This window comes from Diaporthe batatas (genome assembly GCF_019321695.1).
Source record: "Diaporthe batatas strain CRI 302-4 chromosome Unknown Contig00003, whole genome shotgun sequence".
Taxonomy (NCBI): Eukaryota; Fungi; Ascomycota; class Sordariomycetes; order Diaporthales; family Diaporthaceae; genus Diaporthe; species Diaporthe batatas.
Window position 1 is genome coordinate 4,347,132 of NW_025408550.1, and position 14,549 is coordinate 4,361,680.

General features: G+C 56.8%; 6 protein-coding genes across 6 annotated transcripts; 3 read left to right on the plus strand and 3 right to left on the minus strand.

The window, feature by feature from the left end:
• Positions 1-37: 37 nt before the first annotated feature.
• Positions 38-1,222, plus strand: KVR01_002020 (uncharacterized protein; the record flags this gene model as incomplete). The annotated part of the gene is made up of 2 exons (XM_044782845.1): positions 38-346; positions 479-1,222. 2 exons carry the CDS (start codon positions 38-40, stop codon positions 1,220-1,222), a joined length of 1,053 nt encoding a protein of 350 aa, XP_044647035.1.
• A 117-nt stretch (positions 1,223-1,339) lies between these two features.
• On the minus strand, positions 1,340-2,997 carry KVR01_003821 (NADPH-adrenodoxin reductase; the record flags this gene model as incomplete). Its single annotated transcript, XM_044782637.1, has 2 exons — positions 1,340-2,641; positions 2,698-2,997. 2 exons carry the CDS (start codon positions 2,995-2,997, stop codon positions 1,340-1,342), a joined length of 1,602 nt encoding a protein of 533 aa, XP_044648836.1.
• Positions 2,998-5,117: 2,120 nt separating this feature from the next.
• Positions 5,118-7,227, minus strand: KVR01_003025 (uncharacterized protein; the record flags this gene model as incomplete). Its single annotated transcript, XM_044782645.1, has 7 exons — positions 5,118-5,190; positions 5,249-5,318; positions 5,383-5,472; positions 5,551-5,655; positions 5,909-5,954; positions 6,047-6,136; positions 6,499-7,227. The coding sequence occupies 7 exons, from the start codon at positions 7,225-7,227 to the stop codon at positions 5,118-5,120; spliced, it is 1,203 nt and encodes a 400-aa protein (XP_044648040.1).
• A 316-nt stretch (positions 7,228-7,543) lies between these two features.
• On the plus strand, positions 7,544-9,964 carry KVR01_002621 (uncharacterized protein; the record flags this gene model as incomplete). The annotated part of the gene is made up of 3 exons (XM_044787016.1): positions 7,544-7,960; positions 8,037-8,229; positions 8,306-9,964. Exons 1-3 carry the CDS (start codon positions 7,791-7,793, stop codon positions 9,962-9,964), a joined length of 2,022 nt encoding a protein of 673 aa, XP_044647636.1. The 5' UTR covers positions 7,544-7,790.
• Positions 9,965-10,512: 548 nt separating this feature from the next.
• KVR01_002356 (uncharacterized protein) lies at positions 10,513-12,138 on the minus strand (the record flags this gene model as incomplete). The annotated part of the gene is made up of 3 exons (XM_044782664.1): positions 10,513-10,727; positions 10,795-11,250; positions 11,316-12,138. The coding sequence occupies 3 exons, from the start codon at positions 12,136-12,138 to the stop codon at positions 10,513-10,515; spliced, it is 1,494 nt and encodes a 497-aa protein (XP_044647371.1).
• Positions 12,139-12,537: 399 nt separating this feature from the next.
• KVR01_002289 (uncharacterized protein) lies at positions 12,538-14,271 on the plus strand. Its single transcript, XM_044784235.1, has 2 exons — positions 12,538-12,790; positions 12,886-14,271. Exons 1-2 carry the CDS (start codon positions 12,701-12,703, stop codon positions 14,071-14,073), a joined length of 1,278 nt encoding a protein of 425 aa, XP_044647304.1. The 5' UTR covers positions 12,538-12,700; the 3' UTR covers positions 14,074-14,271.
• The last annotated feature ends 278 nt before the right edge of the window (positions 14,272-14,549 follow it).

Genomic DNA, 14,549 nt, shown 5'->3' on the forward strand with positions numbered 1-14,549 from the left:
CACACGAGGTGACGGAGGCCATCCTGTACCTTTCAATATGCTTTGTACGGCACGGAGAATAGCAGCGCACCAGCTGCGGGGGAGAATTGCGCAGCCCAGCGCGTCCCCCGTTGCATTCTTCAGCCCCGCCGCCCTGCGCCGGTTAGCCTCGACCCTCGCCGTCCTCGAGCAGAAGGAGGGCAAACTGAACCACGGGTCCCTCAGCGCCATCACAGCAGCCCAGAAGGTCGGCGGCCCAGTGCACGGCTTCGTGGCTGGGAGCAACATCAAGCCGGTGGCAGACGAGGCCGCCACAGCAGACGGCGTGGAAAAGATAATCGCAGTAGATAATGGCGCCTATGACAAGGTATATTTTATATACACACACATGCTGGCCCTGGCCCTGGGGTCCAATTGGAAGACGCCCCACGGAGACTTGTTCTGAAGTGGTTGCCAATGCAGAGATAAAATGCTAACCACTTTTCACTCTGAACTACAGGGCCTCCCCGAGAACTTTGCCGACCTGCTCGTGGAGAACATCAAGAAGGGGGGCTACACACACGTCATTGCTGGCCACACTGCATTCGGCAAGAACCTGCTGCCCCGCGTAGCGGCCCTCCTCGACTCGCAGCAGATCTCCGACATCACCTCCATAGAGGACGAGAACACGTTTGTGCGCCCCATCTACGCCGGCAACGCCATCGCGACGGTCGAGTCGTCAGATGCCGTCAAGATTATCACCATCCGCGGCACCGCCTTCGCCCCCGCCTTGCTCGGCAAGGGCTCCGCGGCCGTCGAGGACGGCGCCGACCCCAAGACGGCCAGCCCCACCGAGTGGGTGTCTGAGGACCTGGCCAAGTCAGACAGGCCTGATCTGTCGACCGCGGGCAGGATCGTGTCGGGCGGCCGGGGCCTGAAGTCGAAGGAGGAATTCGACAGGGTCATGCAGCCGCTGGCCGACAGCCTGGGAGCTGCCATTGGCGCGTCCCGTGCAGCCGTCGACAGTGGGTATGCGGACAACAGCCTGCAGGTTGGGCAGACCGGCAAGGTGGTCGCGCCGCAGTTGTACATGGCCGTCGGCATCTCCGGGGCGATCCAGCACCTGGCTGGAATGAAGGACAGCAAGGTGATTGCTGCGATCAACAAGGATGCCGATGCGCCCATCTTCCAGGTCGCTGATGTCGGGCTTGTGGGTGACCTTTTCGAGAAGGTGCCGGAGCTGACGGAGAAGCTGAAGAAATAGACAAGATTTCTTTCTAGTTGTGTAAATCAATACATAAACCAACCAACCTGTACTCCGTGAACCAGTCGTGGAACATGTTTCTCTAGTCGCCTTGTTTTTCGGATGGCCGGTGGAGAATCATGCCATGGACGAGAAGGGTACGCTCAGCATGTCGCTCGTGGCTGTGAACTTGTCCCGCTCCTTGCCCTTCAGCTGGCCCCGGTCCCTCTCGGCCTTGTCAATTGCCAACCACCCCTCCCAGTCGACAGCGGAATTCGCAACCCTCCTGCCTGCGTCACTCTGCACCCCCTCCCAGCCAGCGCTGTCGACCTTGCTCGCGTCCGCTGCGCCAGACTGACCAAGGAACCCCCTGCCCGCCTTCCAGTCCTCTGCTATAGCTTCAGCCGTTGCGAATGCGTCTTCCATGGTACTGGCGATCACGCCCGTGGGGCCCCGCTTCACCCAGCCCGCGCAGTACAGCCCTGGGAATAGCTCGGCGCGGCCAGTGTCAGCAGTGCTGCGGAGGACGCGCCCCCCGAACTGGTCATTGCCAATCACGCCGCTGTGGTCGTTGAAGGCAACGCCGAGTGCGCCGAACTCGTCAAGGGCCACAGACTTGTAGCCTATGGAGCGGAAGACAAGCGGGGAGTCGACTGGGATGGTCTCCCCGGAGCTGATGGCCTTGGCGCCGGGGTCGAAGGCGTCCGGGGACAGGGAGGTACGATCGAACACGGTCTTTCCGACGGCCGCCGGGTCTGCGGGGTCCGGGTGGAATTCGACTGGTGACATGCAGAAGTCCAATGCCCAGGACCTGGAAGCGGAAGAACGTGGCGTCCGAGAGCCCCTGAGGAGGACCTCGGTCAGGCGCTTGCGCGCGCGGGGCAAGGACTTGAGGTCGGACGGGACGAGCGAGGTGTCGACGGGGTCGGCCGAGACGCCGGCGAGGTTCATCAGCTCCCGGACCTCCTTGATGGTGAAGGCGGCCTGCATTGGGCCTCTCCTGCCGGCGATGCGGACGCGCCTGACCTGGCTCGTGGACAGAGCCTCCAGGGCATAGTCGGCCATGTCGGTGTTGCGCAGCTTGTCCACGTCCTCGAGCAGGACGCGGGCGACGTCGATGGCGACATTGCCCTGGCCGATGATGACAGCCTCGCCGTGGGAGAGATCCGGGTTCAGGCCTGCGAACTCGGGCAGGCCGTTGTACCAGCCCACGAACTCACGGGCGGAATAGATGCGCTTCAGGGTCGACTCGCCTGGGATCTCGAGGGTCCTGTCCTTTGCTGCGCCGTATGCGAACAGCACGGCGTCGTAGTGGCGCATCAACGTGGCCAGGGGCACCGATTGGCCGTCTGGGTGGAACGGCGGGTGGCCAACAGACACGTTGCCGACAAAGGTGAAGTTGGGAGAGGAAGCAACCTCGGAGAACTTGTCTTGACAGTTCTGTTGTGGTGGTAAGCCAAGGAAGTGCGAGCCCATTTCCAAGGCGGAGGTCTTACCTTGACTTCAGGATGATCGGGAGCGACGCCGAACCTGACCAGGCCGAAGGGCACGGGCAGGGCCTCGTACATGTCGACCTTTGCGCGGTCAATCAGGGACATGACGCGGTACGCGGTGTAGAAGCCGGCGGGGCCGGAGCCGACGACCGCCAGCCGGAAGGGCCGGTCATGCCGGGAGGCGGCCGGTGTAGAGTACCGGCACGAGAGGACATGCGAGAGGTGCTGTGGCCTGCAGCGGATGGATGATCTGCAGCTGAGGGCGACGCCGGGAGCCCACCTGGCGATGGGGAGAGGCATCATCAAGAGACGCTGATGATCATGGGCGACGGATTGCGGATTTTGTCCAAGTTCCTCTCGGCTCGGGCCCGATGGCCGAGAGGGCAAGGGGGATGGATGATGAATGAGGCACCTGGAGCAAAGCTTTTTTTTTTTGTTTGTTTCTTCGGTGGGGGTGGGCTTTTCTTTTCTTTTCTTTTCTTTTCTTTTCTTTTCTTTTCTTTTCTTTTCTTTCTTCCCTCTTCCAATAAAGATATGAATCTCATGGAGAAGGGGAGGCTACCTATATAGTCACCCCTCGTGTTGAGCTGGTCCTGGATCTGGAATAGTGATGAGGCCAGAGTGTAACTGATGTAAAGTGATGAGGGTGTGAATCTAAAGTGAGCCGTAGAGACTTTAGCTTGCCTCGGTTCAACTTGAAGCCAGCGTCCACCTACCCAGCTCTAACGTCCACCTACCCAGTGATTTCCATAGACCTACCCAATACCTATTTTTCTTAGCAACTCCCTTACATTTATAAGTACTTTCTAAGTTAGCACTAAGAGACCTCATGGTATGATTTCCTTCTCTAATTTTCGGTACTTTAGGTATAAACCCCTTCTGGCACCCCTTTACCTTTACCTTCTAGCTCACCTTCTAGCACCCCCTCTAGCCCGCACACCTTTAAGCACCAACTCCCCGTTCAGGTACTAACTAAGTATTTAGATGCCAACTAAACGCTAGAGGGCTAGAAGGTAAGTAGGCTAGAAGGTTAGAAGGGGTGCTAAAAGGCTAAAAAGAGTATAATCTTTACCTTTACCTTCTTATCTTCTAACCCTCTAACATTTAATTAGTATTTAAATACTTAGTTAATACTTAAATAGAGAGTTAGTGCCTAAAGGTATGTAGGTTAGAGGTGTGCTAGAAGGTGTGTTAGAAGGTGTGTTAAAAAGGGTGTTAGAAAGGGTGTTAGAAGGGGTGTTAGAAGGGGTTTAAAAGAGGCTTATACTTAAACTATTAAAAATTTAAAGAATCTTAGTTAAGTATATAGTTTTATATAAGTTTTATATATAAAAAGTTAATATTAAATAAATTTATATTTAAACTTTTAATATAAAATTTATTTTTAATTTTAAAAATAAATAAATAAATTAAATAAAGAAATTTAATTAATATTATTTTTATAAAAAATATAAAAATAATTAATAGAATTAATATAATTAAATTTTAAATTAATTTAAATAAAGTTAAAAATAATATTAAATATTATAATATTATTTATTTTTTAATTTAAAATATTAAAATAAAAGCTTTTATAATTAAGTTATATATTCTTATTATTTTTAAAGGTAGTTTTTTTAAAGTTAAGTATAAGTTAACTTTTAATATAAAATTAAAAAAACCTTTTATTATCTTTAAAGTTGTTGAATCACTGTTCTTTTCTTTCTCACTAGTGCTCTAGAGCGCGACGGAGGATTCGTCCACGGAGTCGTGACCACGCCGCGAGGCCAACGCGATGCCGACACGCACCGACCTAGTCCTGCCGGAGGAGCAGGTCCTGCGCGCAATCAGCACGTAGACATACACTGTCCACAAAGCTACGACAAGATCTTGAACACAGGAAGACAGTGACAAGAACGAGGAGGGAAAGTTGCTACTCATGCCAGTGAAATCCACGTCGTGACTCCACATGCCGCTCTCCAGACGCAGACCGTCTGAAAGGTTGCGACATGGAATAAAAAAAAAAAAACCAAATTCAGAACAAAACGCAAAGAGAGATATGAGTGGCTTTTTACGAACGGCGCCGCGAGCACGGGCGAACTGCCCAAGGCACCGGTGATCCGGAGGGCAAGCAACAGTCACTCGAGAATGTAACAATTCTATAGATGGCAACGGTCTATCTCTTGTAGTAGAAAAGGATGATAAGAAGGGGGCAAAGGTCAAGAAGGGTTAAAAAAAAGGTCGAAATAGAAAAGAAAGGTGTAAGAGCCTATTCTAAATGAAGCCAGTGAGGTCTCTAGGCGAGACGATCTAAGGGTGCCTCCTTGAAGAAATTGAAGTGTTGAGAAAATTGACTTGGAGAAAGAACCGTTGCCGCGGTTTGGAAACTTGTTGCCTATAGAATTGTGCATCCTTCGAATAACGGCAGAATCCGATGCCTGTGCTCAAGATGAGACTCCGACGCAGTAGGCATATCCACCCCAGAGCCCGCCACAGTCCGGAGCCGCAGCCGGGTTCCTGTGTGAAATGCCGTCAATATATGGATCCACGACCAGCGAGTGCTGGGACAACATACCATGCATAAAACTGCTCCAATGTGATGCCGTACTTGACCGAAATGTCGTAACAGAACAGCCCGTCCCCAGCTGATGATTGAGTTAGCTCAAATGTCTCCTCCCGTCGGACACGACAGGCAGCCAATCTATTTACCTATGTGCCAGCTGTTGCAGTTTGCCGCAATGCCGTCTTGGGTTGGGGCGGGAGCCGTAGCGGTCGGCTGCGCGGCGCTGGTTGTCGGGGCTGGAGAAGAGCAGTCAATCGCGTCAGAAAGCTGTTCTCGCACACACCGGGCGGCATTTCAGGACTCGGGTCACTCACAGGAAACAGTCGTGGTTGAGCCGGCTGTGGTGCTGGGCACAGGGGTGGAGTCGTCGGCCTCTGGGTCGGGAATGATGTCGTCCACACGGATACAATAGCGATACCCTGCCGAGAGAAGACCACAAATCAGCTCTGTCCATGCGTCTGTCGTCGTGATCCCGGGTGTGGGGGGGGGGAGGTCTTACCAGTCCACAAGTTGCCACATTGCGCGCCGACAGCAGGGTTTCTTCACGGTTGACAGGTCAGCCAATGTCGACAAGGGAAGAGGTTCAGACCTTTGTAGGTTCTGGGTCTTACCATGCGTAGAATTGCTCAATGGTGATCTCATTCCGGTCAAGGACGTTCTGACATGTGATACCGGATACAACGCTCATATAGTCTTTGCAATCAGCAGTCGTGCCATCCTAAAGTAACGCGGTCCATCAGTTAACCCCATGCTCAGTGTTGCCTGCGCTGCAATGACGAGGAAAATGTTTGATAAAGCGACGATACTAACCCTTATTGGAAGCGGAGTATCGGTTTCAATCGTCTGGGGCACCGTGTAGCTTGCTCCGTTCCACTGAGACATGCAGTACCGATACCCAGGCTGCGGTGCGCAGGCCGTCGAGGGGTATTAACGAGTCACCGTCAACGTAGATGAAACAGTCTGTTCGCGTGCCCTCAGCAAAGGGCAGGAGCACAGGTAGACCCGTGATTGCTTGCCGGAGGATAGTAGGGTAGATACCGTGGGCGACGCTGCCGTCTGAATTTTACTTGCCACGCCCAACCGTCCCCCTCTGTCACTCACCCCTTTCTTTGCTGTGCCACAGTGATGAGATGCGCGCCCCGCGCCAACTCCCAGCAACGATCGAAAGAAGAAATGATAACCCCAGCACTACCCTACCACGTGGTCCAGCCCCGGTCGCGCGCCTCGGCCCAGGCGTCCTGCCCGTGCCGCTGCCTGGGCACCCTCTCCCACAGCGTGTTCTCAAGGGCGCGCACGCCAAAGTGCGGGCGCGGCAGCTCCCTGCCGTGGCCGGGGCTCGCCTCGGTCAGCGCCTCGGGCACGGCCTCGGTCTCAGGCAGCACGTCGGGCTCGCACGGGTCGCCGGGGTCCTTGCTGTGCCGCTCATAGTCGTCGCGCGACAGCGGGTCGAACTCAACGCGCGTTAGCAGCTGGTCGCCCCCCCGCCAGTCGGCCGCGTCGCACACGAGCAGGAGCCCGTAGTACCGGTAGGACGCCCTGTCGTGCTGCGCGTACGAGGCGACCAGGCCCGGCAGGCCGCTGCCGCTGCCGCTGCCGCCGCCGCCGCCGCCGTGGTTGCCGCTAGCCGCCGCGTCGACCTGGGCCTCGTAGGTGCCGCGGGCGTCCTTTTCGGCGCGGTAGTGGGCTATGCAGTCATCCTGGCTGGCGCCGGGGAGGAAGTAGAAGTCCAGGCGGAACTCGACGCTGTTGGTCTGGTAGTGGGGCCCGCTGATGAGCGTCCTGTAGAGCTCCTCGGCGTGGCTGGTGTCCGGGGAGGCGCCCGGGTGCGTGAAGTAGACGGAGAAGCTGTAGAGGAAGGGCAGCGGCGTCGTGCTCCGGAAGACGCTGAGGGCAGGCTGGCCGGCGTGGTCCTTGGAGGGGATGGCGTAGTTGCGCACGACGTGGGGGCCTTGTGGGCTCAGGTCTATGTGTGGGCCCCGGCCTATGGGCATTGTGGTGTGCTCGACCGAGATGTGGGTGGTGGGTTGTTTGGGAGGGGGTGAGGGTGTGAGGGTGTGCGGCACGGTGCGGGGTGTGTCCCTATGCCAACCAGTGCCCAGCCTGGTCTAATCAGGGCAGTGACGCGACGCGGGGGTTGATGAACGGGCCGTGCCGGGCTGGATTCTCGCCTGGTTGCCCTGCCAATAAACCGGGGACCCAAGCCGGGGACCCTTGCAGGTAAACAAGGAACCAGCCCACCTGATATCCAGCCTCTTGATTTATGAAGTATGCATCCGGTATGATATGATCACCACCTGCAGGTAATCTGTACTCCGTACGGTCGGTCTGTCTGCTGTAAATGTCCCATGTCCCGCTCTGCCATCTCATCCTCATCCTCCCCGCCCAGTGTTAGTTATCTGACATTCCAGTCGCTATCGCGCCCCATCCTCAATTCTTAGTCCCAGACCAAACGGCACCCGGTCTTATTAGTGGTGTCTTGCCCACTCATTCTCGAGGCTTTCTCGTCGCCGCAGCCGCAGCCGCAGCCGCCGCCCCCGCCGGCTCGCCAGTCAGTATGAGTGGAGCAAACCAGCCGTACATGTACAACAGGTTCGACAGCTTCGACGATGCACGCTTCCCGACCTCATCCTTCGACCCCAAGGCCGTCACCAGGTCCAGCTGGGAGCCGAGGCCGGCCAAGCCCAAGCATGAGGGCCCGCTTGTGTCCTTCAACCGCCACCCAGAGTAAGTCAGCCAGCCAGCCAGCCCCCTCGCAGTGGATGAGTGGACCGGCTGACCCCAGGTCTTCGCACACACACAGCGCACATGAGATCCGGGGCCCACGGCCACAGTGGCAGACCTTCGGGCCTACCACAAAATGGTGGATCAAGTGGGTGAGGATCGTACAGCTGGCATTCCGCGTGCTCGAGATGATCGCCGCCGCTGGCATTCTCTTCCTCATGATCGTCATTGTCAAGGTCAACCTCTTGACTGCCTGGGTCTTAAGGATCACCGTGAGTCGCAATCCACCCTGTCTCTGCCTGACACCGACAAGCCATCCATACTGACCCAATCCCATCCCCAACACAGGCCGGTGCGGTTCTGATCCACTGCGTCTACGGCATGTTCCACCTCGCGCGCCCGGCTGGGTCGAGGCCCCCCGGGTCCTCCGCCGGCTACCAGATCTTCTCCTCCATATCTGATCTCACCACCCTCCCTCTCTATGCCTTTGGTGTCCTGTCCGTCCATAACTCCCACGCCGAGTGGGACACCATGCTCAGCCCGCCAACCCTCACCATGGATTACCTCGTGCCCTCCCTGTACTACTCCCTCATCGGCGGCGGCGTCCTGCACCTGCTGTCGCTGTGCATCGGCCTGTGGCTCGCCCTCAAGTTCAGGCAGATTGCCAGGATGCCCCCTGACTGCAACCCTCTCGAGGACCACTTGACCTCCAGGCAACACAAGAGGAACAAGTCATCCATGACCGCTGCCTCTACCTTTGTCGCCGACGACGAGAAGCGCCTGTCGACCCCTCTTGGCGCCCGCCCGCACTCTGGTCTCCCAGATGACCATCTCAGCCGCCCGCCCTCCATCCCCTTCCACGCCACTCGGTCCCCTCGCAGCTCTTTCGGATCGGCCGACTTCCCGGCACGGCAGTACCAGATCACGCCTGGGAACTCTCCCAAGAATTCACCCCGGAACTCGGCCACTGGAGAGGACCTGAAGATGATGTCTGGTGCCCCGTCGTCGTCGTCACCCCTGTCCAACAAGCCAGCCCCGCCACCTCACCGAAGCCCGTGGCGTGGCTCTCATCCCTCCTATGCTGAGGTGCCCACTCGGGACATCGTTCCAGACTCACCCAGGAGCTATGGTCATCAGTCCAGACCGAGCACCGGCACAGTGGCCTCGCATCATCCGACCATCACAAATGCGCCCGATACTGCCGCATTACCGAGACCTGCGAAGTTCACAGAGTCCTGGTACGCTTCGGAATCGCTGATCAACCGAACCCAAGCGCGCAATCGGGCCATCAACGCTGCCGAGAGGGCGGCTGAGAAGAAGGCGGCCGAGCAGAGGAAGACGGTCTTGGGCTACGAGTCCATCAGGGACCCATACGACACCCGTGACTCGGACTCCGAGTCTGACTACGAGGACGGCGGGGACGGCCGGGGACACGGCTACAGGGGCCTGATGAGCCCGGGGGCGGACGAGCTGGACGAGAACGACGGCGACCTGGGATCCCAGCACCCCAACCCGCTGCGGTCCAACCCCTCCCTTGCCAGCTTCGGCCAGGTCTCCGGCCAGCAGGGCCGCAGGCCCAACAGCGACAGCCCCATCATCCGCAAGTCGTCCGCCCTGTCCGAGATCGACCTCAACGACCACCGCGTGAGCGGCAACAAGCAAGCACCCAGGAAGGCGGCCGGCGACGTCGCCGACGAGAAGCCTGGGCGCAACTACGGCGGGCTCAAGGCCAGCCTCAGCAAGCGCTACACGTGGGGCGGCGCCGCGCGCAACCGGAATAGCTCCATCCAGCCCGAGTCGGACTTCTACTCGAAGCCGTACGGCGAGCTCAAGTCAGCCACGCCGCCAGTCATCATCGGCAGCGACAGGCAGGTCTCTTCCGGAAATGACCTGGACCTGAGCGGAGCCGGCGGCGGCGAGGCTGCGAAGAGGTACTTCTCGTTCGGTAAGAGGAACGTGAGTGGGAAGGTTGCCGAAGAGGGCCGGGGCATCGGTTGGGCTAGGTAGTCGGGAACTCGGATGTGTTGGTTCTACGACAGGTTCGGCCATCGGGCGGTCAGCATGGTGACATTTATGACGTTTGTGTGGATCTGGGTCCAGGTGGTAATGCTGGATGACTTACGAGCATGGGCCAATGTGTAAATAGTGATTTTTTGGGATATTTTTGGGATAGGAATACCTCGGGTCGGATTTTGGGTAGTGGGGCATATTGTCAACGATATACATAGGTATGACCCAATGGATCATGGATTTTGTTACACTTGTATGTTATAGTCATCACCTGAATGTGAAAGCATTGAACAAACAAGGAGATTGCAGATTAGCAGATACCGAGTGCAAAAAGGATATCGAATACCCAACGCCACGCCATGCAACAACGCTCAGAGACAGAAGCCAACTCAAGCAGAATATGCCCCATGTCCTGCATGCATCCCGTCCACCTATTATTCAACAGCACGCCTACCTCGCCCACCACGCCGTCGAGTTACACAGAGGCTACCCTCGACAACACCAGGACACAGAAGTATGGGAGCAGAGAATAAGCCTCTGCGACCTCAGTCAAGCTTTTCTGTCAAAGACTTTAGCACGCGAGAGTAGAACTTGGCCGCGTGGGCCCGCGGGAAAGAGATCTCCTCGACGAGGTACTCAGGCAGCATCTCGATCAGCTGGCTGTCACGGCGCTCATCCAGCTGCGGCTTGTACATGAACTCGGCCTCGTCCGTATTCTCCTCCGAGTTCTCGTTCGCGATGGCCAACTTGAAGTGTAGCGCTGAAGCAACAACGGTTAGCCGCAGACAACATTGAGACATTCCTGCCTAGGTCGGGGTTGCACCTACTGCCGTTCCTACCCGTCTGGATGCAATCGTACACATCCTCCGGCCCGTCGCGTCTGATGCCCGTCACAACCAGCCCTGTCAGATCGCTGTAAAGGTTCTCCTTCATCTTGGCATTTTGAGTAGCTTGCAGCTGAGCCTGAACCTGCGCCTGGTCTATGCCACGCCCGCCCATCGCGCTGGGCTTCATGGCGCTACCTGGGACCCTCACTGTCGCGGCTTGGGCCGTGGCAGTGGCGGTCGCCTCGGCAGCTCGCGCAGCATTCAGCTTCGTCGTGAGAGACTTGATCTCTGTCTTGGCCTCGGATAGCGTCGTCGTTATCTCCGTGACCTGGGCCTGCAGTTTGTCGACTCGGGCTTGACTAGCCTCAAACTGCTGTTGGGATTTTTGTCCTTCTTTGGCTAGTTGCCTCTGGGCTGCGAGCTCGCTCTTGAGGCTTTTCACGAGCTCGTTTGAGGCTGTTCGTGTTGTCAGCATCGAGATGGTCGGCTTTGCACAGATCTTGGAGTCTAGCTTCACATACCTTGGGTCTTCTCATCGCTCTGCCTTCTCAGTTGGTCAAAGTTCTTCTCCGCCTCCACAACAGCCACGTTGCGCAGCTCTCGGTATCTCAACTCCAATGCCTCATACTTCTTTGTCAATTCACCGAGTTGCCGTCTTGTGGACGGGTCGCTCTCGATAAATGATGAGCTGGCCGACCGTTTTGACGCGCTCAACGGGACATGGTAGGAGCTGCTTCGCTGCGCAGATGGTGGAGCGCTGAACCGCGAGAAGTTTGGGAGGTCCTCCACCTGGTCTTGTTCCTCCGCGGCATCGATGTCCATCCCACTGTCTGCCTGCGTCTCTGGGATCTCGGGGAACATCTGTTGTCCAGGCTTGTCGGCAGCCTTGCGACCTCGTTTTGAAGCTGGCGGCTCTGCCTTTTTCTGTACTGAATCAGGTACCACAGCATCCTTCCTTGGGCGGCCGCGCCCGCCCTTGGTCTTGGTAGGCTCGTCGCTGTGCGGCGGCGTTGCTAGGACGTCGTCTGCGTCGTCCTCATCGTCATCCCCGGCAGCCTTCTTGGGTTTGCGACCTCTAGCAGCCTTTGCTGGTGGGTTTGCAGCCTTTTCTGCAAGCGCCTGCCTCTCTGCCTCCTCCTCGAGTGCGGCCGCAGCCGTAGCCCCGACGCGACGCGTCTTGGTCTTGGGCTCGGGCTTTGCGACCTTGTTGGCGGAAGCGCGACCTCGACCCTTCTTGGCGGGCATATCGTCTTCTGTCTTCAGCGCCCTCGATTGCGCGTTGATTCCGGGGTCCGAACCAGAGTCGGCCAAGTCAAGCAGGGTGGGCTGTTTGATCCGTGGCATCCAATTGAGAAACGCGTCGGCTCGATGTTTCGACCCGTTATTTCGGAAAATCGGGACGGTTTTTCAACTCTTTGGAGAAGGATGGGAGAGTAAGGTCGATGACAAAGTGATAGAGTAGGAATGAAGACCAATTAAGGTGCTCCAGAGACGGTGGGCTTGGTGTCGCAGTCGAGTGAAGGACAAGGTGTTGAGCCGAGCTTGTTGGAGAAAGTAAACAAGCGCCACAGCCCCTGTTTTCCGCTGAGCTGTCTGTCGGTCACAGTACACGGCCCAGGTGCCCAGGCTGCCAGGTGGGGGGTGGGGAAGCCCACGGCCGCGGCCGCATGTGGGCTTCGCGTGCAGCTAGCGCCACCATACTACCTAGGTGGACGACGTAACTTTTGCCTCTGGCCGTAACATGCCCATAGCCCGGCCAAAACACCTCGGCAGAAGGCGACATTTTGTCAACTACATTTCCCCAACTACATTTCCCTCACAGTCGACAACACCCGGCCTCCCTTTGCTCCCTCTTTTCGAATCCAATCTCCCCTGCTCTTCAGCTCGCCGGCATCCCGTCCTTTCCATGAGCGGGATCCTGTCCAGCTTAGTGATGGGCGACCGCAGAGCCCGGACGTCTGACGCCGTCCTGAATATCGTCACTGCTGGTGCACTTGTACGTCGATCGCACTCCTTGCTGTGCTGTCGCCTGACTTGAAATGGGACAAAGCACGCACACACTTCTCAGGCCCATACTGATGCCACCCACAGGCTTTTGTCTCCTATTTCTTCGTCAAAAACCTCCTCTCCTCCTTTGCGAACACCCTCGCCGACCCGGAGAAGGAGAAGCACGAGCAGGCTAGGATAAAGGCCCAGGCGAACCTGTCGCGGTTACGGCGGAATAGAAATGAGGATGGCGTGGACGACATGGAATCGAGCGGCTCACGGAAGGGCCCGCGGATCGAGGACATCCAGCTGAACGAGTACGAGGCCATGGTCGCCCTCGAGGTGGTTGCTCCCGAGGATATCCCCGTCGGCTTTGACGACATTGGCGGCCTGGAGGACATCATCGAGGAGCTCAAAGAATCCGTCATCTACCCGTTGACCATGCCGCACCTGTACTCGCACGCCGCGCCGCTGCTCTCCGCACCCTCTGGAGTGCTGCTCTACGGCCCTCCGGGTTGCGGCAAGACGATGCTCGCCAAGGCCCTTGCGCACGAGAGCGGCGCTTCCTTTATCAACCTTCACATCTCAACCCTCACGGAGAAGTGGTATGGGGACTCGAACAAACTAGTCAGGGCCGTCTTCTCCCTGGCGCGGAAGCTGGAGCCGGCCATCATCTTCATCGACGAGATCGATGCGGTGCTGGGTACGCGGCGGAGCAACGAGCACGAGGCAAGCGGGATGGTCAAGGCCGAGTTTATGACGCTCTGGGACGGTTTAACTTCGTCAAATTCGGCCGGGGTTCCATCTAGGATCTGTGTGCTCGGCGCGACAAACCGTATACACGACATTGACGAGGCCATTCTGCGAAGGATGCCCAAGAAGTTCCCGGTCCCGCTGCCAGACAAGGACCAACGGCGCCGCATATTACAACTCGTTCTACAGGGCACAAAGCGTGATCCGACGTTCGAGCTGGAATACATAGCCAAGGTCACGGCGGGCATGTCAGGCAGCGACATCAAGGAGGCGTGCAGAGACGCGGCCATGATACCGATGCGGGAGTCTATCAGAGAACACCGCGCCTCAGGCCAGTCGATGTCTGGTATCAGCCCCGATCGGATACGAGGCTTGAAGACAGAGGACTTCTTCGGAAGAAAAGGCGGTGGCCAGATCCTTATGCAGAACCACGAGCGACACTCTTCGCAAAGGGCCGCCGCTTCTGCTACTGCTGCTTCCAAGACCTCAAGTGATGAGTATGAGGATATTGATGAGCAAGTTGGCGAAGCTCCAGACTGATCGCGGGGTAAAAGCCTCGACGTGTGCACGAAAATCACGTATCGACGGATTCAATGCAAGAGGAACACGAACAGAAGTGTGTTTGGGAAGCAGCAGGCGCTTAGATAGAATCGTCACACCTCTATTGGGAGAGCTGTAGAATCATGGGTATGCTTTTAAGAAACTCATGGGGGCCTGAATACTAAATATTACCTCTCACTTGTCTGCCTCGGGCATTTATAAGTGTCACAAACTCAACCAAAAACGATGTGAAGCGGCACCAGTTGCTAACAACGATTCGATTGGATATAGTGGTCGAGATTGTGGAGTCCTCCTCATACGAATGACGCTTTAACATGACTCCTCTTGGAACCAACATCAACCGAACCTTTTCTCTTTCTGGACTTCGTGATCAGCACTGTATTTCCACAGTCACGACCACACCAAGAAGACCGTGAAAGGGCGACATAGGAAACGAGATGGCTTCACGACACAAA